General features: G+C 39.7%; 1 protein-coding gene across 3 annotated transcripts in view; it reads left to right on the top strand.

The window, feature by feature from the left end:
* Positions 1–23,477, top strand: part of LOC143375912 (uncharacterized) — a 72,054-nt gene that overhangs the window by 25,077 nt on the left and 23,500 nt on the right. For 2 of the 3 annotated variants that reach the window (XM_076825545.1, XM_076825546.1), the window contains exons 2-4: positions 3,529–3,764; positions 11,600–11,687; positions 12,634–12,757. In XM_076825545.1, the coding sequence (XP_076681660.1) occupies positions 3,599–3,764; positions 11,600–11,687; positions 12,634–12,757 (378 nt within the window). In that variant the 5' untranslated portion in view covers positions 3,529–3,598. Of the gene's footprint in view, positions 1–3,528; positions 3,765–11,599; positions 11,688–12,633; positions 12,758–20,908; positions 21,304–23,477 lie in introns of those variants that run through there. The other variant, XM_076825547.1, reaches the window with a different exon arrangement.

The raw sequence follows: 23,477 nt of genomic DNA, 5'->3' as shown, positions 1-23,477 counted from the left end.
CTTCCACGAGTTCACCTAGAATTCCAACTTCTCACATTGGGAATGAACCGTTTAGAAGCCCACCTTCGAGCATAAATTAATCTACACAGATTCGGTGGTTCATCCTGAGACAAGAAAACATTAAAACTCGTCCTATAATATCCTTCCTGTTCGAATTCAATTTGACTAAATTCCGGGATCCGCGTGCACCAAAAAGTAGAATACACACCCTGAAAAATTTCAAACTTATTTTTCTCAACAACAGAAGATCATGGGGAATAATTTTATTTTACACTTTCCATTCGTTTTTCCATAACGAATCGTCAACAAAAATTCTCGGTTATACTGCAATCACTGAAACACCCTGTAGCTATAATGGAATCGTATTATTATCAACCAGGCTCGAAAAAGAAACAGGTAATTAAAATCTATATTATTTTTGTACAAAGTAATCCATGGCCAGATTAAGGGGTTATGCCTAGTCAGGCGGCCGAAAAGAGGCGAATATTTGTGAATTTTTTTTGAAGAAGCGGAAGCGTATAATTTTACAAAACTTTTTGCGTTTGAAAGAGCAACATTTAAAGAACATTTGGTAATTTTTTCATAGAAAAATATTTACGTTTATAATAAAATAACAAGCGACATCCAAGAGGCTGTTTTAAAAACTCTCTGAAATGTTGTGGACTTATTTTTTATATAAAAATCTACTGAATGACAGAAGGATTTTTTGTTGCAATGTATAGTTTGAATAAATAGAAAAAAAATCCCTCCGTCAGTAGATTTTTATATAAAAAATAAGCCCACAAAATTTCAGAAAGATTGGTGCAGTAGTTTTCGAGATATCTTACTCACAGTTTTTAAAAAGGCTTCTTGGATGTCGTTGTATTTTTATTATAAACATCAATATTTTTCTACAACAAAAAATTGCGAAATGTTCTTTAAATGTTGCTCTTTTAATTGCAAAAAGTTCTGTAAAAATATACGCTTCCACTTCTTCAAAAAAAATTCACAAATATTCGCCTCTTTTCGGTCGCCTGACTAGGTATAACCCCTGAACTGGCAGGATTCAGTCGCACTGATTCGTCTCCGAGCCCCACAACGGTGATTGCGTCCGAGACCTCTTTTTGCGTCGGGTGTCCCTGAATATTATCACTGTACAGTCGATCCCTTAAATCGTGCTATGGATGAGATGAGCCAGTGCCCCGCTGACATAGACGTGTTCGCTGTCTCCTTCGCTTCGTTCAGGAACCAATTGCTTAGGAGACTGTTACCTCAGTAATTTAATTTAATTTAATTTAATTTAAGCACCTTTGGTGCTGTGATTAGGTCTCAGAGCTCAGACTGTTTTGTTTATTTTTATTTATTTTATTTCACTTTATTTTATTGTTTTACATTTTATTTTATGTTTTTGTTATATTTACTTTATCTTTGCACTAATTCGCTCTATACTTTGTATCTAAAGGGTTCTGCCGTTAATTTAATAATAATTAACGATACATACTCCTCTTTCTAAATACAGAGCGAAGAATCTTTCCCAAATCGGCTCCAAAAAATGAGTCTCAAAGGGAAGTTGACTGAAAGCCGGACGGGCGGCGGTATCGACTGCGGTTACCATGCGTTGAACGGCGCACAAACAACACCGGTGGTCGCGGGATATGCAACTTTAGGGTTCCCTTTGTGTTCGTATGCACGCTTTTCACGTGCCGCCCGAGTGCCGACGGAAGAGAAGGGGGTTGCACCATTTCCTACCCCCGTCGACAAAAGCTCTTTTAAGCACGAACGAGTGCTGCACTTAAGCGTACAGTGCGCGCGTGCAGCGCCAAGTTTTGCAGATTGCAACGACTCCGCGATTCGTAGTGTTTCGAACCGTAAGGGTGGCTCCTGCGAGGCGACGGCTTTGAGTAGCTCGGAACCGAGGCGAGCTGGGGTGCACCACGCCGTTCCGCGGTTTTTTTTTCAAGTGGCTTCCAGGTCGTCGATCATTATCGGGCGATAATGGGTAGTTGAAAGCTAATTTTGGGACGCTGGCTATTCTTTTTTTCATTATTCTTGCTGGGGGTGGATGCGGACCTTATTTTTAAATTCTTGGAATTCGAATGCGAAGGGTTGTAAGGCTTCGAAACTCTCGGGACTTGGAGTGCTGATTCTGTTTTGTGAGTGGGGTATTTCGCTTTGGGAACTGAATTTAACGAAATTTTTGCATAAATCTCTATTGACCATGGGTAGATAAATAAAACATAAATAGGAATATACGATATACAGATTCGGGAGGCACGCTGCGAACGATTCTTTATTTGTTTATTGATTTTATGTTTTTTCTTATCCGGGTTTCGAGAGTTCCGAGTCACGAAAAAGTGTGAAATTTCGAATTCTCGAAACTTGAAACTTTTTTGGGTTTCGAGAGTTCCGAATCACGAAAAGAGTGCAAAGTTTCAAATTTTCAAAACTCGAAACTTTTTTGGGTTTCGAGAGTTCCGAATCACGAAAAGTGTGCAAAGTTTTAATATTTTAAAACTCGAAAATTTCTTGGATTTCGAGAGTTCCAATTTCCGGAAAAAGTGTGAAATTTCGAATTCTCGAAACTTGAAACTTTTTTGGGTTTCGAAGTTTTGACGCTTCGGGGAACCTATCGCTAATTTTCACGTCGGCGACCACGTTATCTTTTTCTGTGATATACTTATCCCTGTGTTCTACTGTTTTATTCTTGCCTAAAAGTAAATTATGAAAATGGATATGGAATTTCGACTAATGAAGATTTCATTTTTAGTTTTTATGTCAGTTGCTCTTTATTTTTACAACCGCTGAATTTCTTCTTTTATAGATTAAATCTCCATACATATAGTCCGAGTTGGAGATTATGCGAATTGTTTTAAATAATTAATTATTTCCTGTAATTATCGAAACGAGTTCTCCGTAGTCGAGTGTTTCATCCAGATAATAATTATTTGTTACTGATAATAGATCATTGCCCCATATTCGGATAATGAATCGTTATTAATCCTAATAAATAATTAGTCGCGTAAATATTCCAGGATTATTTGCATAAGAATGCTAATAACTGTTGATAGTTTGCGCTGCATGCTGTCTGATAACTGTTTCCACAAATAATCAATGCAAATACCGTGCAGTTAATGATGTGAAAAACATATATGCCATTTTTACTGTACTTGAATAAATTCTCATCCGTTTTTAGCGACAAAAAAAGAGCAAGCTGTGTTTATATTATAATTAGTGTTATTCCCAATAAAATTAATAAAATAAAGAATACCTTCATTCATCATATCACAACTATATCTTCATTTAATTTTTTAAACTTATTTTCATAACTTAATATCTTCAAATATTAAAATTTATTTATTTATTTATTTATTTATTTATTGGGAATTTATTTATTTAGAAATTGGAAGAAATTAAACCCCCAGTAATTTCTCCCTCTACCTAAAAAATATCCGTGCACTTCCTCGTGTATAGTGCGCGGTATCTTTGCACAGTCGTCGAATCAGACAATGAATAACCCACTGTTAACAAAAAATACTTCTTCTGTTACAGAATTCGAATCGGATGGCTGTTCGTGTAAAGGTTGGGCGCAAAGGCGCGGTGAAGGGCACAGGGCACAGCAATGACGCTTCCGGTATCGAACTATCAGGAGCTTCTCATTCAGGTTCGCGAGCTGACCCATGAGACCATCCGTTTGCAAAGGCAATTGTCCTCGGACCTGTTCGACAATGCTGACCCACCAGACGTGAATCACAACTTCTCCCTCGGCCAGAAGAACTATGAGCGAGGTAAACACGTAGAACTTAATTACATCATTCAATTCCTTGCACTTTGAATAATTAGAAAATATTCGAGTGCTTTGCATATATATTTTTAAATAAAAAATAACCAGGACTAGGATTTATCCTAGTTATAAATTTTCGAAATTTGGCGAGCTTATAAAAAGTCCCTCGTACGCCAGTTTGAAATTTTTAATAGGAAGCTGGAACAGCTTTGGCGATACCATGCTACTTTATTTTATTAAGAAACGCAAAGCGTAGACTGTAATACTCGCCGCTTAAAAGTCTCTATTTTCTCAATTAACACTTTCACGCTTTCGCGCAGTAGAAAAATGGTAACTGCAACGGTCGCGCTGCCGCCAATTCTTTTTCACCGTCCCGCAAATGTAAGTAAGTCGCGACATTAAAGCGTCCATTGACCTTGTGATAAGCGTTAACGCTGCGCCGCCAGCTTTCCAGTGCAGGCTGACAGGAAAAAGCGTTTCTCACCGCGCATTAGCCGAATCCATTACCCTGCGACTAAACTCCACTATTCACCTTCTATCCCGAAAGCAAACAATTCGGTGGCGTCGCCAAGACCGCGCGCGGAATGCTCTAATGCGCCGGAATCGACCCGCTCGGGTCGCATCTATTTCCGTATTAGTTTGATGGGGAACAATCGTTTTCCGTTCCCCGCATAGTTCCTCCGTATTATCGGCGCTAGACGAATGGGAGAACGGTCCCTTGGTTGTGCTATGTCTGGCAAGTGGTGTCTGGGAAGGTCCGACAGTGGCAGCGGTTGGAGCCGTGCCACACGACGCCAAAGCGTTTCTCGTCCGAGACCGAGGGAAAAACGCGTTTGGCGGATCTGTCGCGGGCAAGAGTAAAAGCTACACGCCACCTGGGTTACGAGAGTGTCTTATGCTCTCGCGGACGTTTCATCCGCCAAATCCGGGTTTCCTATTCTACAGGGTGTACGGTATTAAATGCACTGTAGTGTGGGAAATTCGGGGCAGGAAAGCTACGTCGGGCAAGTTGTAATCGCGAATATATTATGAGGTATTTTGTGTAATTAGTAACACCTTATTTGGAATATTTGGTCGAACGCGTGGATGTTTAGTTAAACAGTCGAGTTGACAAGTAGACAAATAGGCAAATTAGTCAAAGTAACAAATAGTCAAGTAGTCAAGTAGTCAAATAGTCAAATAGTCAAGTAGTCAAGTAGTCAAGTAGTCAAGTAGTCAAATAGTCAAATAGTCAAATAGTCAAGTAGTCAAATAGTCAAGTAGTCAAATGACAAGTAGTCAAGTAGTCAAATGACAAGTAGTCAAATTTGGCCGAACGCGTAGATGTTTAGTTAAACAGTCGAGTTGAGAAGTAGACAAATAGGCAAATTAGCCAAACTAACAAATACTCAAGTAGTCAAATTTGGCCGAACGCGTGGATGTTTAGTTAAACAGACAGTTGACAAGTAGAAAAATAGGCAAATTAGTCAAACTAACAAATAGTCAAGTAGTCAAATGACAAGTAGTCAAATTTGGTCAAACGCATGGATGTTTAGTTAAACAGTCGAGTTGACAAGTAGACAAATAGGCAAATTAGTCAAAGTAACAAATAATCAAGTAGTCAAATGACAAGTAGTCAAACTAACAAGCAATCAAGTAGTCAAATGACAAGTAATCAAACTAACAAGTAGTCAAATGGCAAGTAGCCAAACTAACAAGTAGTCAAAAGTCAAGTAGTCAAACCACAAGTAGTCAGGTAGTTAAGTAGTCAAGTAGTCAGTTAGTTAAGTAGTCAAGTAGTCAGGTAGTTAAGTAGTCAAGTGACAAATAGTCCAATAATCAACAAACTCTGCGGGCAAATTAGAAAGTAATGGCGTAATCAAATTCATAAACAGTGAAATGGTCGAGATGTAAATTAAAAAACTAATTCAGTTTGCTTCAATTCCGATTCAAACACCACGATAACGTAATTTACAGTGGTTGTCAGTGAAATAATTAACCAACCAAACCTGTTTCGAATTAATTGGAAGCGAGGCGAATTACATACCGCATGAAAGTTAATGAATACCAAAACAGATTTATAAGCTTAAGCACCGACGAACTATGAATTTAGACTATCAGCTACCTTGCAATCTGATTTTCTTAAACAGCTCCCTAGTTCCGAACTTGAAAACTCTCGAGGCCGCAAGCTTCGTGATCTCTCGAATTCAACGGACTCGTTATCAACTTCGTTGCAATTGTGCCAAAGTCGCGCGCAAGTCCCGACACTCCGTTCGCTCCGCTCCTAAACTTAATAAGCACATCCCGCATCGAGCCACGCATTTTTCTAATTTACGTAGCAATTTTCAGCTCGTTGCATAACAAACAGTTGCGAGATGACGCTGCCGCCGACGGCACAAAATTAGAAAGAGATTCGGTTCGTACGTGGGTCGAGTGGTCGCGCACGCTTCTTTTTCGGGGATATATTTAGCGGGAAATAAATTCAGCATCTCTCCGCGTACACGTGTTGCATAAATTCATCCGACAACATTGACGATGAACGGTCGAAAACACTCGGTAGTCGTTCGGGAAGATCGTTGACTACATAGGTTATCAGATTTGCTCGGCAAGCGCAAGAAATGTGAAGAGAGGAGGACCCGGGGAAATCTTCCAGTTCCGGACACTCGGAAACGAGCATAGCCTATTCGATGGACTACATAAGTGAGCGTTTATTGTAGATCTTAACTGATTGCGGTATAGAGTGTATCAGTGGAGATGCACCATCGGTGTCTTTGGGAATAATTAATCCTCCAAAAGTCCCAAAATTATGAGACACATCCAAGCACGCGAGTTGCTAGTAGAATTCAGTCTAAAAGAAACCAAAAATTGCATTACCACTTTTCAATCTTTAGCCCTATTTCGAAGATACCAGCAACGAGATCTCCGCAATTATTAATTTCTGTTGTGGCAAGTGTTTCCATACACTTTCGTGGTTTTTAATTAACATTTTCACTGTAATGTTATATATAAAAAAAACCACTTTCCCCTACCGAAGGAAAAACCTTTTACTTCGTTATATTTCCCTTCAGAAGAACGTTTCGCGTGTACAAGTTCGCGCGCGAGGCATTGCGCGCTCTTTGTCATTCAAATAGCGCGCGCCGGAAGTGGAGGACCTAGAAATTCCAATCGCTTGTATCTCGGAAACGAAGCATCCTATCTTAAAGTGGTGAAGGACATTTCAGTTTCTTTTTTCACAAAGAATTTCTATATTTCAGCTGAGTCCATAACTACAGGGTACTCCATATTTATTAAATTTTAGAATACTTTTATTATGCGAAAGAAACACGTCGAGTATAGTTGCGTAATCGTACTCGGTTCGGAGTAAAGCAGAATGTGACAGAAGTGGCGTATAAAAATTTTCCCTGGAATTGTTGAACCCTAAAATTGTCGAACCCTAAAATTGTTCAACTATAAAATTGTCGAACCCTAAAATTGTTCAACTCTAAAATTGTTGAAGCTTAAAATTGTTGATTCTTAAAATTGTTCAACTCTAAAATTGTCGAACCCTAAAATTGTACAACTCTAAAATTGTTGAACCTTAAAATTGATGATTCTTAAAATTGTTGATTCTTAAAATTGTTGATTCTTAAAATTGTTCAAACCCAAAATTGTTGAACCCAAAAATTGATGAACCCAAAAATTGTTCAACTCTAAAATTGTTAAACCCTAAAATTGTTCAACTCTAAAATTGTTGAACCCTAAAATTGTCGAACCCTAAAATTTTTCAACTTTAAAATTGTCGAACCCTAAAATTGTTCAACTCTCAAATTGTTGAAGCTTAAAATTGATGATTCTTAAAATTGTTGAACCTTAAAATTGATGATTCTTAAAATTGTTCAACTATAAAATTGTCGAACCCTAAAATTGTTCAACTCTAAAATTGTTGAAGCTTAAAATTGATGATTCTTAAAATTGTTGAAGCTTAAAATTGTTGATTCTTAAAATTGTTCAACTCTAAAATTGTCGAACCCTAAAATTGTACAACTCTAAAATTGTTGAACCTTAAAATTGATGATTCTTAAAATTGTTCAACTCTAAAATTGTCGAACCCTAAAATTGTTCAACTCTAATATTGTTGAAGCTTAAAATTGATGATTCTTAAAATTGTTGAACCTTAAAATTGTTGATTCTTAAAATTGTTCAACTCTAAAATTGTCGAACCCTAAAATTGTACAACTCTAAAATTGTTGAACCTTGAAATTGATGATTCTTAAAATTGTTGATTCTTAAAATTGTTGAACCTTAAAATTGTTGAAACCTAAAATTGTTCAAACCCAAAATTGTTGAACCCAAAAATTGTTCAACTCTAAAATTCTTGAACCTTAAAATTGTTCAATCCTTAAACTGAACTAGGTGAACTTATTATGCAATTCAAGATTCTAAAGGAGCTATGTTGAAATTATATTTTTACAGGTTACTCCATATTTATTAAATTTTAGAATACTTTTATTATGCGACAGAAACACGTCGAGTATAGTTGCGTAATCGTACTCGGTTCGGAGTAAAGCAGAATGTGACAGAAGTGGCGTAGAAAAATTTTCCCTCGAATCACAGATCAAAGTCGCATTCTTTCAAAAGCTTGAATAAATCGATTGAGCGCTGTTCGCGTTATTGCTGCTCGCCGGCGCGGACACTAGGAATGTCAGGGAAACACATTCGTCTCGATCGTTCTATTTAGAGAACGTCGACACTGTTTCGTCTGCAGCTTCATTCAATTACACGAGCGTGTGAATGCACTGGATATTTATGCGCTTTCGTCACTGACTCCGCGTGTGAAGATTCTATCAAGTTTAACATACAATGCACTCTGCCTTCTGTGCAGAGTGGGCTAAGTTAAATGAATATTAAAGCAGGAAAACGAGCATCCATTCGTTAAACAAACACTTGACGCACACTCGCCCTAAATTTAAACGTGGCACGAGAATTTATAGGAAAAATTCTTAGGGGACAAAAAATAGACGAGGCTTGATGGGATCATGCGTTTCTGGCTTTCATAAATGAAACTGATTTCGCTCGAGTTTACTTTGCGACGCGAACGTGACAGTTTCCTTGAGCTTTGGATTTAGAATCGGTACGGTCCTCTAACAAGGAGAGTGTTTTAGATGTCCGCCTCCGATCATTTTGATTTTTGGATATGTTATAGAGGACCGAAAAATAAGACATACGTGTTTTTTTATTTTTCCCAGTTTTTCATATTTAGGGGTGAAAACTGCGTTGAAAGTTAGGGGTGAAACATCATTTTTGTGGAATATCTCGAGAACTATTAGAGATAGGGGAATAGTGTCAATGGACGAATTTTGTGTCTTTGAAGGCGAAATATGACTGACTCACCAGATTTTCGAAAATCCACAAAAATGATTTTTCAACCCTAACTTTGAACGCAGCTTTCACCCCCCCAAATATGAAAACGGGGGAAAATAAAAAAACACGTATTTCTTATTTTTCGGTCCTCTGTAACATATCCAAAAATCAAAATGATCGGAGGGGGACACTTAAAATACTCTCCTTGTAAGTATTATCAGTTTCCTTATCTAAGGACAGGGGAATCCCAAACTCTGAATAAATAGTGACGTATCCTATTTAAACGTCACATTTCAGGTAGGAACTCACGATACAAGTACGTAGTACGTAGGCAGTCACGCATCTTTTTGATCGCATGGAGTTTTGACTTTAAGTCTCCGTGTATATTTTTCTCGTTCGTCATATAGGCTTATTATTATAGACTGTCTCTTACTTAATTATATGTTTTTTTTGTAAGTAAAGGGTGCGTCCCGTAAAATAAATAAATAAATAAATAAATAAATTCTGGAATTGTAGGCTGAGATGAGTAAAATTTGTATGTAAATAAAAATTTCGAATAACGAATAAAAGTTAAAAAAATTATTCGTCATATGTCGAATAGAGTTAAACCCGGTTAACTTTATTCGACAAATAAATTCTGAAATAAAAAATATAAGTTTATTCGTTGAGTAAGGTAAAGTTAAAATAACTATTATTCGATCCGTTATTTAAGTAATTACTTATGTAATTAATGCCCAACTCTGATTGTAGGTCAGTTTGCCTATTACGTGTGCTAAATTCAAGAAGTTTTTGGAAAGTTTTCTAGTTGGCGTTCTCACGCCCGCTATCGGTGCTTGCAACGCTTTGGGAATATTTTGGAAGGAGGAATTAAAACTTTAGACGTAAGCGTAGATCCGTTTAAAGAATTGGAGGCGTTCCAACTATTCCAACGGAAGTGAGTGGAATCTTGAACGTTGAAGCCTTTAAATGTCGGTGATCGAACTTTGTGGAGCATTCGGGCCAGAACCGTCGTTCTGTGAAACTGTGGGGCCTGTATTTTTAAAAATTGCAAGGCTTGTGGCTCTAGCATTTTTTATTTTATAGTTAGAAAGCAGATGAACCCTAAAATTGTTCAACACAAAAATTGTTCGACCCTAAAATTGTTGAAACTTAAAATGGTTCAACCCTAAAAGTGGTGAACCCTAAAATTGTTCGACTTTAAAATTGTTGAACCCTAAAATTGTTCAACTCTAAAATTGTTGAACCCTAAAATTGTTGAACCTTAAAATGGTTGATTCTTAAAATTGTTGAACCTTAAAATTGTTGAAACCCAAAATTGTTGAACCCCAAAATTGCTGAACCCTAAAATTGTTCAACTCTAAAATTGTTGAACCTTAAAATTGTTGAACCCTAAAATTGTTCAACCCCAAAATTGTCGAACCCTAAAATTGTACAACTCTAAAATTGTTGAACCCTAAAATTGTCGAACTTTAAAATTGTTAAACCCTAAAATTGTTCAACTCTAAAATTGTTCAACTTTAAAATTGTCGAACCCTAAAATTGTTCAACTTTAAATTTGTCGAACCCTAAAATTGTCGAACCCTAAAATTGTTCAACTCTAAAATTGTTGAACCTTAAAATTGATGATTCTTAAAATTGTTGAACCTTAAATTTGTTGAACCCTAAAATTTGTGAAACCTAAAATTGTTGATCCCTAATATTTGTTGAACCCCAAAATTCTTGAACCTTAAAATTGTTCAATCCTTAAACTGAACTAGGTGAACTTATTATGCAATTCAAGATTCTAAAGGAGCTATGTTGAAATTATATTTTTAATTTATTAATGCCCTTTTGCTTTCGACATTTCCAAAACAATTTCGCTAAAATTCGAGAGACACCCAGTACATTCCGCGCCATGGTCCCCCATCGTAGCAGCGTGTCCGGGAGTTCCCAGCAGAATCGTGGAACACTGGCAGGAGTGTTGCACCCTGTTTTTCATTTCTCACCACTTGCGTCACGACTGGCTGCGCTTTTCTGCTCACCATCTTCCGACGGTTTACTTTTTTCCCCTCTCCGCCCATCCCACGGGGAATTTGGTTATTTTTGTGTGAAGCGGCATGATAGGTGAAAAAGGGAGAAGCAACGTCGCTCGCGGATCGAGTGTGCTCGAAAACTTTGAGGTGCATGCGAGCATTTGGTACGCTGGAAATATCGAATAATTCAAAGGGCAACGACCCTTCCCCATTTTTCTCCACTAAATCACATTCAGCACCGCGGAAAAAAATACCAGTCTTACAAATATAACCCAAAAAAGGCGAAATTCATTAATTTAGATATAGAAAGCTTGAAGCAAATTATCACAGCCTCGATTTTATTACTCAAAAATAACACACAAGCTAGACTTTTATTTTAAATAAAGGCCACTGCGGTTGATAAACTACCGGAATAAATTTTGCAAAATTTTGTGTCCGTTCGCTGCTGAATTTATATTCAAAACGCGATTAAATCGTTTTAATTTTTCGCGAAAACGGCGTGTTTCAGGGAAACGTCTGACAGAGAGCGTGGCACGGCAGTGCGATAACAGCAGGAAAAACGAGGCTGGGCAAAATCATCCTCTGGCCGAATACAAGTGAGTACAAGCATTAAACGATGCCTTTGAAGATGCTTCCGCGTTTACTTCAAAGTTGCATCCACCCACGCCAGAAAGTGTGTCTTTTAATGCACGCTATTGTCGCTGTTGCGATGTTCTGCTCTGCTAGGTACATCGGCAGTAAACAGTAAATAGTAGAACATTTACAATCAACCAGGAACAATGAAATTTTTATTCATAATTATTCAGACACATATTATGTCTGCATTAATTATCCAAACAACGGCTAGAATTATCAAATTATACAGAGTTTATTTGACCAATTGTATTTCCTGATAAAATATAGTTGCTGAGAAGGATATTTTCTTGAGAAAATTTAATATTTTTAAATAGGTAGGAAATATTTTACTGAGCTGATGAGTTGTTTTTTTATAAAATGATAGTGTGAATTATCGATTTGATTAAGGGAAGAGCTTCACCTGTTTTTATAAATTTATATTTCAAAAGCTTCTATTTATTATTATACTTTATAAGCTGTGGAAGCTTCAGTTTTCTATGTAGTCTCTTTTGTCAGATAATAATATTGCCAGGAAATAGGTCAAGATATATTTTCTTTTGAATTTGTTACACTTTCCGTGCTACTTTGGTTGTGAAAAAAATATAGCGTATATCAAAGCTGCGTTAATCCTAGAAAATTGTGAAAAACATATTCATTGATACTATCACATGCTAGATAACGAAGAAAAGTTCTCTTACAGTTAGCTACGATTTAAATACATTTATATAAATAAACTAATCACCAGTCGCAGAAAGTTAAATTTCTAATGTTCGAAAAAAAAATAGAGACTCGTGTAATTTTTCAAAATCGTATAAAAGAAATATGTGAACCGGTATATTTTTAATCTTCCGCAGCCAGTCTCGCGCAATTAAAAATCCCAGAAAATCGAAGGACTGCAGGGAAATATTTGATGTATTTATATTACAGTAACTTTCGGTTTCGACCACGGTTCTGTCAGAACTTGGACACCAGCGAAGGCATACATGCAGGAGAACTCACCAGTCGCCTCTTGACTTGGAGGAGTCGAAACCATCGGTCTATCATCCTGCAGGTGAGTCGCTTCAGCAATTACTTTCGACCAGAATCACTCTACATGAAGAGCACTCCGCGGTGCAGATAAGAATTCATAAGTCTGGAATTCTTCGTACCACTGAAGAAAGAAAATAACTGCGAGGGGAAAATAATCTTTCAAAATCACCTAAATTTAATCACGCACATTTTCTACAAAAGTATAAAAATAATTATCCGACGAAATGTAGAAGGAATTTGCGATTTTTTAATTAGACGAATCAGAACGTAGATGTTGATTACCAAATTAGCAGTGGTGTCTAGTGATCGCAGGTTCTTCTTTTTCCTCCATTCGTTGTCTTCTAATTTCCAACGAATGCCCCTCGTGGAGGATTAATACACTTACGCCGTAAGTGGTGATGCACGTGCAGTGCGGTGCATTAATGACGATGATACGCTGAAGTGGAGAGCAAGGTAATACGCAGCATCCGCGCTAAACTGTCCCACTGCGATCTGCGGCCTGGCATCGTCGAGAATTCATACTTTAAGCTAATATAAAATCGATACTGGGCCATCAGCAGCAGCCCTTCGATATTTGCGCGCTGACATTGCATTTGGGTGGGAGTTTTTCCAGTAACCTATTTTAATATCCTCAGTATTTTAATATCACCAGCACCCTAACGTCACTTGTATTGTAATATATTTAGGATTCTAATATCCCCAGTAACTTATTATTTTTCAGTGTTTTAATATCTCCAATATTCTAATGTATCCAGTACTCTAATATCCCCAGTAGTTTAATATTTCGAAAACCCTTATATTTTCAATACTTTAATGTTTCAGAAACCCTAAAATTTCTAGTATCCTAATATCTCCAGTATTCAAATATATCGAGTACTGTAATATCCTGAATATTCTACTATATCCAGTAACTTATCTAATACCTCCAGTATTTTAATATATCTAGTAACCTAATATCTCCAGTATTCTAATATATCCAGTACTTTAATATTTCGGAAACACATTTATTTCCAATATTTCAATGTTTCAAAAACCCTAATATATCCAGTATTTTAGAATATCCAGTACTCTAATATCCTCAATAGTCTACTATATCCAGTAACCTAATATATCCAGTACTCTAATACGCCCAGTATTTTAATATTCCAAAAACCCTTATATTTTCAATATTTTAATATTTCCAGTATCCTAATATCTCCAGTATTCAAATATATCAAGTACTCTAATATCCTCAGTATTCTACTATATCCAGTAACTTATCTAATACCTCCAGTATTTTAATATATCTAGTAACCTAATATCTCCAGTATTCTAATATATCCAGTATTCAAGTGCAATAGTGCCATTTAAAAATAAAACAAGTAGGGTAAATGTCCCAATTACTGCCAGTGTCCCTATTACTGCCACTTCATTTATTTTACTTAATAACACGCAACGTATAATGAATAGTTTAAAAAATAATTTATCATAAAATTGGGACTGTTCTTCTTATTATTATAGTACATTCTTTATATTTCTCTTCGTTATACATTACATATTTTTAAAGTGAAATAAATAAAGTGGCAGTAATAAGGACACTGACAGTAAATGGGACATCCACCCTAGACGATTTTACTTGGAGAAACACTCTGGAAACATTTTCTATTTTAAATTAATTTCTCTTCAACTACCCCTATTCCATGGTAAAATAGAATAAGTAGAAGCTCTGTTAATTATACATCTATTCCCTCGAAGTCAATAAACCTTAACTAATAAACTGGAAATAAGAGAGCTGAACGAGTTAACTCGTCCTGCCCATCGAAGGTCATTTTCAAACCGACGAGTAGACTCGTTTCCTTTGGTTAAAAGGTTGAGTAGATTTTCGCGCGCCAAGTGCGGTCCACAAGTTGTTAATTAAGCGACCAGGATTGTTTATCGCGCATTTTTCCCCCCCGGAACGGTATATTTTCACGATCAAGGTCACCGCAGCTCGTCAGTATCAATGAACGCGTCGAGTATAGGTGCGCTGCATCCCTCTTTTGCGTGTGCGCTTCCGCGTATTTATTTTTCGTCCAACCCCTGTAGGAGGGAGAGGGGGAGTGGACACGGCGAAATTGCGAGAAGGGGTGGCATTTAATTCGCGAGCATGCGCCACGCGACCATAGGGGAGTTATTGCAGAGGGGTTGCTGCTCTGCCTCTCTCTTCGGGGCGATGTTATTGATCAGAGCTTCTTCCGTCCTTCGAAATGGCTCAAGTGTTGTATCACGCCATGGGGGAATCCGAGGGGGGGAGGGTTGATTTTTTCCCTTCCTTCGTGTGCACCGGGGGTTTTGGGTACGTGGCATGAAATAAAAGCGAGGAAACGTTCCTCGAGGTTTCCACGGGATAACTGCTGGGGGTGGCCAAAACTTTGCTGTTTATTCATTTTTTTTTCTTTGAGAACCCTTGGGGGCGGCTGTTCTGGGGTCGGTGCATTTCAGATTCGGGATCTGTTTGATTCTGATAATACTTTAGGTAATAGTTTTGGTACTCTAATGGAATAATTCTGGTATTCAAATGCCTTGATATTCTAATTTCTTCAGTATTTTAATATCCTCAGTATTTTAATATCACCAGCACCCTAACAGCACTTGTATTGTAATATATTTAGGATTCTAATATCCCCAGTAACTTATTATTTTCAGTGTTTTAATATCTCCAATATTCAAATATATCGAGTACTCTAATATCCTCAGTATTCTACTATATCCAGTAACTTATCTAATACCTCCAGTATTTTAATATATCTAGTAACCTAATATCTGCAGTATTCTAATATATCCAGTACTCTAATATCCTCAATAGTCTACTATATCCAGTAACCTAATATATTCAGTACTCTAATACCCCCAGTATTTTAATATTCCAAAAACCCTTATATTTTTAATATTTTAATGTATCAAAAACCCTAATATTTCAAGTATCCTAATATCTGCAGTATTCTAATATATCCAGTACTCTAATATTCTCAATAGTTTACTATATCCAGTAACCTAATATATTCAGTACTCTAATACCCCCAGTATTTTAATATTCCAAAAACCCTTATATTTTCAATATTTTAATATTTCAGAAACCCTAATATTTCCAGTATTCTAATATATCCAGTACTCTAATATCCTCAATAGTCTACTATATCCAGTAACCTAATATATCCAGTACTCTAATACCCCCAGTATTTTAATATTCCAAAAACCCTTATATTTTCAATATTTTAATATTTCAGAAACCCTAATATTTCCAGTATCTTAATATATTCAGTACGCTAATATCCTCAATAGTCTACTATATCCAGTAACCTAATATATCCAGTACTCTAATACCCCCAGTATTTTAATATTCCAAAAACCCTTATATTTTCAATATTTTAATATTTCAGAAACCCTAATATTTCCAGTATCCTAATATATCCAGTATCCTAATATAATACCCACCACTGCAATATCTCCAGTACCCTAATACCTGCAGTAGGTACACTAATATATTCAGTGTGCTATTATTTTCAATATTCCTAACACCCAGACATCTCTAGTATCCAGTTATATTAATAATCACTCTGCAATTTAATTATTTCTTTTCCCCGTAACACTATCCGCGTGCTTTAAATATTATACGTAATCGCGTCCAGGATAAAGCCACGCGAAAGCCGCGAAGCCTGCGATAAAAACGAAGCTCATTTTATCGCGAAAGGAAGAGGAATATACGTCCCCAGGCGTTTGATAACCGAGCGAAACACCGGTGATAAGGAACGGTATTAAAAGCCGCGACTTCTACGCGATACTCTTTCGTCACCGATCGATATAATGGAGGCGTCGATCCGTCCTTTAATCAAGAAACAGTCGCGAACGCGTCACTCACGAGGAAAAGAGGAAGAGGCCTGATTAGATACGCAAGATAAGGCGGTCAGCAGTCGTAGGATATATAGTAAACGTAAAAGACAAGAAGAAAAGGAAAACAAATTAGAAAGTGGACGGAGTAAGAGACAGGACTGAAGGAATGAGAGTAAGAGAGACAGGAAAGGAGATATCGAATTTTTTGTGTGTGGAAAAAAGTACTTATGTTATCTTACGAGGTATAGGCAGAGAAAAAGAGATAGAGACTCGTTTGTTAGGGAAAGAAAGAAAGAGCACTATTTTCTACTGAGATATTTAGCAATTATTTTGTTATTTTATTACAAACACTGTGCAACGAAGTAGGCAGACAATGAATAATATTACATTGCAAACAAAATGGGTTTATGAGTGTCGTTACTCTCTCAGGATTTAATCTTGGGGAGAACCGAATAGAAGGGATACAAATATTTTCAATGCAAATTCAATAAAATTCAGTAGGTTATTATAAAAATTTATTTAAAGAATAAAATCCAGGCTCCTTTTCTTTTTGAATTACTTCAGTCGTGGTTACATTAATCCCCTTACTTTTTCTTTGGGGGGTGCCCCTTGGCCTCCCTTTCTGCGTGCGCCACTGGTTGAGGGCATAGATTAAGATGTTTTCAAATTTTCAAGTGCACTGTAAATGCGAAGAAAATGTTCATATAAACGTGACTCTAGCGTACCGTTTGCGTAACGATTATCTGGAGACGATGCAGGTTCAAAAAGCATTGTAATGTCTGATATAGCCTGCTGAGCGATAAACTCGCTTGACCCTCTAATTATCAACACTGTACAAAATAATTAGATTTCGTCTCTTTATCGCGTATCAAATACTAAGGAATTAAACGTCAGAGATAAAACGGTGCACTGTATATTCGACACAAAAGCAGAGCTTGGTTTAGCTGCTCCATTATAATCCGTGAACTTATCTTGAGTACTATAACTGTTATAAAACAAATTTAAAAAATTGTGGTATAAGAGTTAATAACTTTTATTAAATGAATATAACCAGACATTTTTTTTAATCATTCATAATGGTTAGTCGCAATCAGAACAATTAAAAAATAATATTTTTTTAATCACTTCATTTTTTGAGAAATTTCATTCAGGTTTAATGACAATTGACTTCCCTTTAAATAAAAATCAATTTTTACTTAAGGGGTTACGCTCAGTCAGGAGGCCAAAAAAGGTGTGATTTTTTTCTCAGAAACCATAAAACTTTATCCAAAAAACTTTTATTTTATTTGAAAGGTAGTACATTTAGCTATGTTTCTGAATTTTGGCGTCAACAAATATTTATTAACAACAAAGTTATTTTCGGCCGCAATCGAAAATCGACATTTTACGTTTGAACGTTTGCCATTTTGTCCTAAATCAATATTTCCAAATACCCTTCGCCCAAGGACTAGACAATTTAGTATATTAACTACATTTTTTTCAATTTTCGATTTTATATAATCCCCTTCCGAGTAATCGTGTTCACCGCAAACCCCTCTTTCGAACCGCCCATCCAAGAGATTGTAAATAACTTCTTCATTAATAAATATTTTTTAACACCAAAAATCAGAGACATAGCTAAATACACAACCTTCCAAACAAAAAAAAGTTTCTCAAATAAAGTTTTATAGTTCCTAAGAAAAAAATTCCCCAAAACCACACATTTTTTCAGCTTCCTAACTGACCACAACCCCTTAAAACCTCTCCAAAAAAAATTAAAAATACTTGTTATATTTGCTCTTCGAATTCCTCGCTTCATATTTCACCCAAAAAGCGAACCAAGCAAGGGAACGAAGCTTTACACAATACAAAGATAAAACGATTACTCCGAGCAAACGAAGCAAAGCCACGCCACACGATGCGCGCCCAAAAAAAAAAAAAAAAGCAAACCCCAAAACGAACCTAAATCCCCGAAAACCTTCGAAATCGCCAACGAGGCCTCAGCAAACAAGAATCGCAGGCTTACGCAGTAAACGGAGTCGTGGAAGGAGACCAAAAGGAGCACCAAGTCCGCCGAGGAAATCAAACGACCAAGAAGAGACATCGCGCCAAAAGGAGGAATAAAGCCACGCGGTGGAGAGAACGGAGCCAGCCAACAAGAGGGGTAAATGAAAAGACAGCGACGGCGGGGGTAGGGAGGGCGAAATTCATACGCGAGCGAGGCGACCCACGCGGCGCAGCGTCGAGCGAGAGAGAGAGAGAGGGGACTTAATTTATCCAAAAGAGCGCGGGTGGGGAGGCAGGGAGAGGCAGCGGCGAGGGTGGGAGTACGGAGGGAGAGGGAAAAAGACGCAGCGAGGCGGGAAGGAGAGAAACGGCACAAAGGAACGGGGCTGAAGAGAGAGGGAGGGAGGTGAGTGAGTCAGTGATGGCGTACAGCAGCCCAGGCCGAGCCCAGCTGTTCTTCGATCCCCCTAACCTACGCCAGTTTATTTCAGCTGCCAACAGTACGTGGTCCCCCTGAACGCTTCGCGGCCTCGCAGGAGCCTTCGTCATCCGGCGACCTTCCGGTTCCTATCGGGCCGCAGTCGCCCCGTGTTTCGCCACTGCTCCTCGGGCCCCCGGTGTGCGCCGAAAAGAGGAGAGCCACACCGAGTGAGCCGATGCCCCGGAGAAGCATCGCGCTGAACAGTGAATCGATTGTGACGAGCCAAAGACGACTCTACAGCGCGCCGCAGATCGGAATACAGTACAGGAATACTCGGCGGGTAGTCCCTCGTTGAGGCACGCGGGGCCCGGCGGACCCCGAGCCGGGGAATACCCTCCCGCAAAACCCTCGGTGCTGTTCAACCGTGGAAGTCGCGAATCGAGTTGCGACGTTTGTAGTGCCTACTGTGGACGTTCCTGGGGTTCGTCGCTGCTTCAAGCCCGACGAGGGGAGGCTGACGGTGTAACGGCGCTTCTACGCGTCGAGCAGCTCTCTTGTTAGCCTCTGCGATCGGGACTGGAAAGGGGACCTGGGTGTTTTAATGATCGGGGCGCTCCGCACGTGGCTGTCATTCAGGCAGATTTCTGGAGAGGCTTGCTTGCCGGAGGAAGGATTCCGCGACCTGGTCCAAGTGGAACGCGGGGTGACTCGTGGCGGTTTTGGAATCGAGGTGTGCCGTGGAAGTGTCTCGAGTGAAGTAAAATGGTAATTTTCACTGTTCGAAGGATTGGAGAGCAGCTGCGCGAGGACTTTGTAACTCTGGGGACTTGCCAGGTATTGGGCTCCGAAGGAACTCGGCTGGAAGGGGAATAAGATTCGAGCTTTGGTCTCTAACGTCTACCTCTGAAGCCAGACAGAGGGGAACAGATTCCCCATCTCTATCTTCCGCCGCAAAAGGCGCGTCCGGTCGATTTACGAAACGAACGGCAAACGTGGGCCGAGAACGACCAGCAGCGAGCAACTATAAATGGAACCTGCAATGCCAAAGCATCGACGTGTCTCTGTGGTAGAAAAGAACCCAAGCCTGTTTTGAAGAATTTCGTGGAAAGACACTTTAATCATCCTAGTCGACTGTTGTTGTCTCAGAAGCTGAACCCTGCGCAGAGAAACCTGCTACCACCCGGATGAACCCTAAGGAGACCCTAAACTGCGGTACCTGCAGCGCAAATATAGCAAACTGCATCGAGTTCCTGGTTCGAAGCTGAAAGGCCGCAAAGTCCATTCCACTATCCGGAGGCCAGCTTACCGAAGCTCGGCTTATTCCTCGCGAAGATCGCATCGAATTGTTGCCTAATCCATTTCGAAGAGCAGCCCGACTGAAAGCCATGATAGGTGAATCGCATCCGAAGTGGCATTCCTTATCGTTCGGAGGCGAACGGTCGAAGGCTCCCGAGGGGAGCTGTTGTTGCCTGGCAGCCACGTTGCGCGAAATCCCCCAGAGATCGGCGTGCCAATTAAGGATCGTCTCTCAGCGACAATAGGTGGGGGTGTGTCGCGGCGGGGAGGAAGAAGTCCCGCCGCCAGCGGCTCGGCTCGCGCGCGCCCCTGCCAGGGGGTGCAGAAATGCCAGAGGGACGTTTTGAAAATCTTTGCTTCAACGCATGCGTGCCTGGGCACTCGACGCCCGATGGAGCGCGATGAAGCTGCCCCTCGCCGGATGAAGAAGGGTCGAAACCCGGAGAAGAGTGGCTTTCTGGCGGTGCGCCGACGTCAGACGTGCCAGGACAACACCGGGCGTCGCGACGCGTAAATCGCACGACGGGCTGGATCCCCATCGATCCTCTGTAAAGCATAGAAAGAAGAGCCGAGCGGGGTGGACACTGTACTCCCGCGACGCGCGTTCCCCGAATCGTAAAGGTCGGAGGGGGGTGGTGGTTAGAGAGGGTAGTGAAATAGGAAGCAGCATGCCAGGCGAGAACAGGGAGAGGAACCTGAGACAGGCCAGCTCCGGGGGCAGAGAGGCTTCTCCGTCGTCGAAGGCGAGCGACCTAGACCCGAGAGCCCGCGGCGCCTCGATGATCCCTCTTCCGAGAGGGACGCCACCCGCCACGCACAACCAGAAGACAGTCAAGACGGAGAGGAACCGGCTGAGGCTGATCATGGAGAGCAGGGGCCTGACGGACGCGATAGAGAAGGAACGGATGCTGAACGTGGAGGAGACGACGCTCGAGGAGGGATGCCGGGTGGCCACCGCCAGGGAGCCGCGACACTGCAACCTGTCCTGCGGCTCCTACCGATGCCCCTTGCGAAAGGTGATTCCGTTGCACTGAAAGCTGGCTCTGTTCGGCTCGAGGAGGTTGCTTTGCGTCTCTGTTGCCGCTCATCGATCATCGGTGAAAATAGAATTCCATGGGGCTGGAGGGGTGAGACCGTTGGCAAGCCTTTTGTGTCTTTAGACTATGCTCGTCGGGAATCAGCGGTTGCTCGCTAGGCGAGGCTGATGGTTAACCCTGTTAACTGGACGCTTGCCTCGAGCTGAGGTGGCTTGTGATCGTGGGTTCATCTGGTCACGTGGTTTCTGCTTTTGGGGTAGTGTTATTTTATTTTTTTATTCGTAAACGGGGATAGGTCTCCGTTAGCGTACATAGCTGGTAGTACAGTTCTGACGGACAAATCACAAGTTTCGTAAGTTACTGTGAACCGTGTTTTTAAAGCTGCTTGTATTAACACCAAATAAGTCACTGCACATGCGGTTTACAGGGTCAGAGTTGACCATTGAGGAGATACACCGCTGGGGGTGAGAAGTACGTGCAAATCTAGACGATCTATTCTGCCCTCCTTAGTTAAAATGTCCTATCTAACATTTTGAGACAATCGAGAAAACTGAAGTTTTATCATTTAATTTGTACCGTCCTTATTTTCCTTCGTTCAAATTAAAGCATGTTGCCATTATTTCGTAACAGCCTAGTATAATTTTGCGTAATAGGTGTACCAGTAGGTGATGTATTATTAATTAATTGTTTTATATAGGATATTATAACCATTTGGAAATGAGTTAGGTTAAATACATTATACTGTTTATAAATCTTTACGAAGCACGTAGAGCTTTCTAACTTTACTGAAAAGGTAAAAGACGCGTGGAACTTCAAATATTTCAACATATCTAAAAAAATTAAAAAATGTTAGATAGGACAGTTTAACCAAGGAGGGCAGTATTGGGAGCATAGAAGTTTATCAATTCAAGGAGTTCAGGGCAATTAATAAGGCAGTTAATAATCTTAAAAAGGAGAAGCAAGTCCGCCTCAGCTCTGCTAAACCCTAGGGACCGCGGATTCAACTGATTCGGGATTGGGATATAATCGTGGTCAGTGATTGCCATCCCTTGGCCTAGCCTAAATGCAGCATATCTAAGGAAACTATGCTGCACCCCTCTCGATAAGTTGTTTATATTTTAATTGGCAAGGCGACCAAACGGGTGCATATTCCAGGTGAGGTCTGACCAGGGCGCAGTAGAATAATTTAAAAGTTCGGGGATTAGTGAAGTCGGTTGTGCATCGTGTAAAGGGCTGCACGTGTTTTCGAGTAACTTCTGGGTGTATAGGTGTAGTGGTGGGTGGAGCAGGGCTGGAAAGGCGAATGGTAATGAAAGTAGCATATTTGGATGATGAAGGATATTCTTCAAGTTCGATGTACAATTTTCGGTTGTCTAAGTTGGTAAACTGAATTTCTAATTAATTTTATAATAACAGTTTAACTTTCTACGCTTCTGTTATTTTCTACATTACCTAAGAAGAAAATATTCATAGTGGTTGCTCTAGTGTCGACTTTACAAATTTCTCTGTCCTTTTTTATTCGGGGTCTGCCACGACCCCAGTATACCAGTCACGTTTGCCAAAAGCAGTACACCAGTTAAGGGTTAAAAAAATATACTCCAGTCTTTTGACTTCATCAAACAAGCTTTAAACTCGCACAAAGGTCACAATTAACGATGCAATTTCGTAAAAAAATGCGGGTCGCCTGTCTCGCCTCGATTTCTTCAATTGTCTTCCACCGTGTTTAATTCGATTCATTGGCGGAGTGTTGTACGTGGCAGCATTCCTCTCGAAAATTTCCTGAATCGACCGCTTTGTTTCTCCTTCCAACGAGCTTTCCTCACTCGCGTCGTATTCCGTGTTTTTCAGCAGGTACGTCTCCTCGGGAAGCAATATCGCTAATGGCGAACACTTTCATTCGATAAGGAGTTAAATTTCAGTCATACTTTAAGTCTCCTAAGTTCTCGCTGCCCGAGTTTTCTCTCTGCTTTTCATTTTATGGACGTGATTAATAGTTCGGCTTCTGAGGAGCTCTTTTGTCCTCTGCTGCGCCTGGAAACGTCAACCGGAAGACAGCCTTCGCCCTTCCTCGCACCAGCGATCAGCATGCTCTGTTTTCTAGCCGCGTTTGCAGTCTCAAATCTGTGCCTGCCCGCGGAAAGATCTAATCTGCT

The sequence above is a fragment of the Andrena cerasifolii genome, chromosome 13, assembly GCF_050908995.1.
Source record: "Andrena cerasifolii isolate SP2316 chromosome 13, iyAndCera1_principal, whole genome shotgun sequence".
NCBI classification, from domain to species: Eukaryota; Metazoa; Arthropoda; class Insecta; order Hymenoptera; family Andrenidae; genus Andrena; species Andrena cerasifolii.
This window is presented reverse-complemented; position numbering and strand designations above follow the sequence as displayed.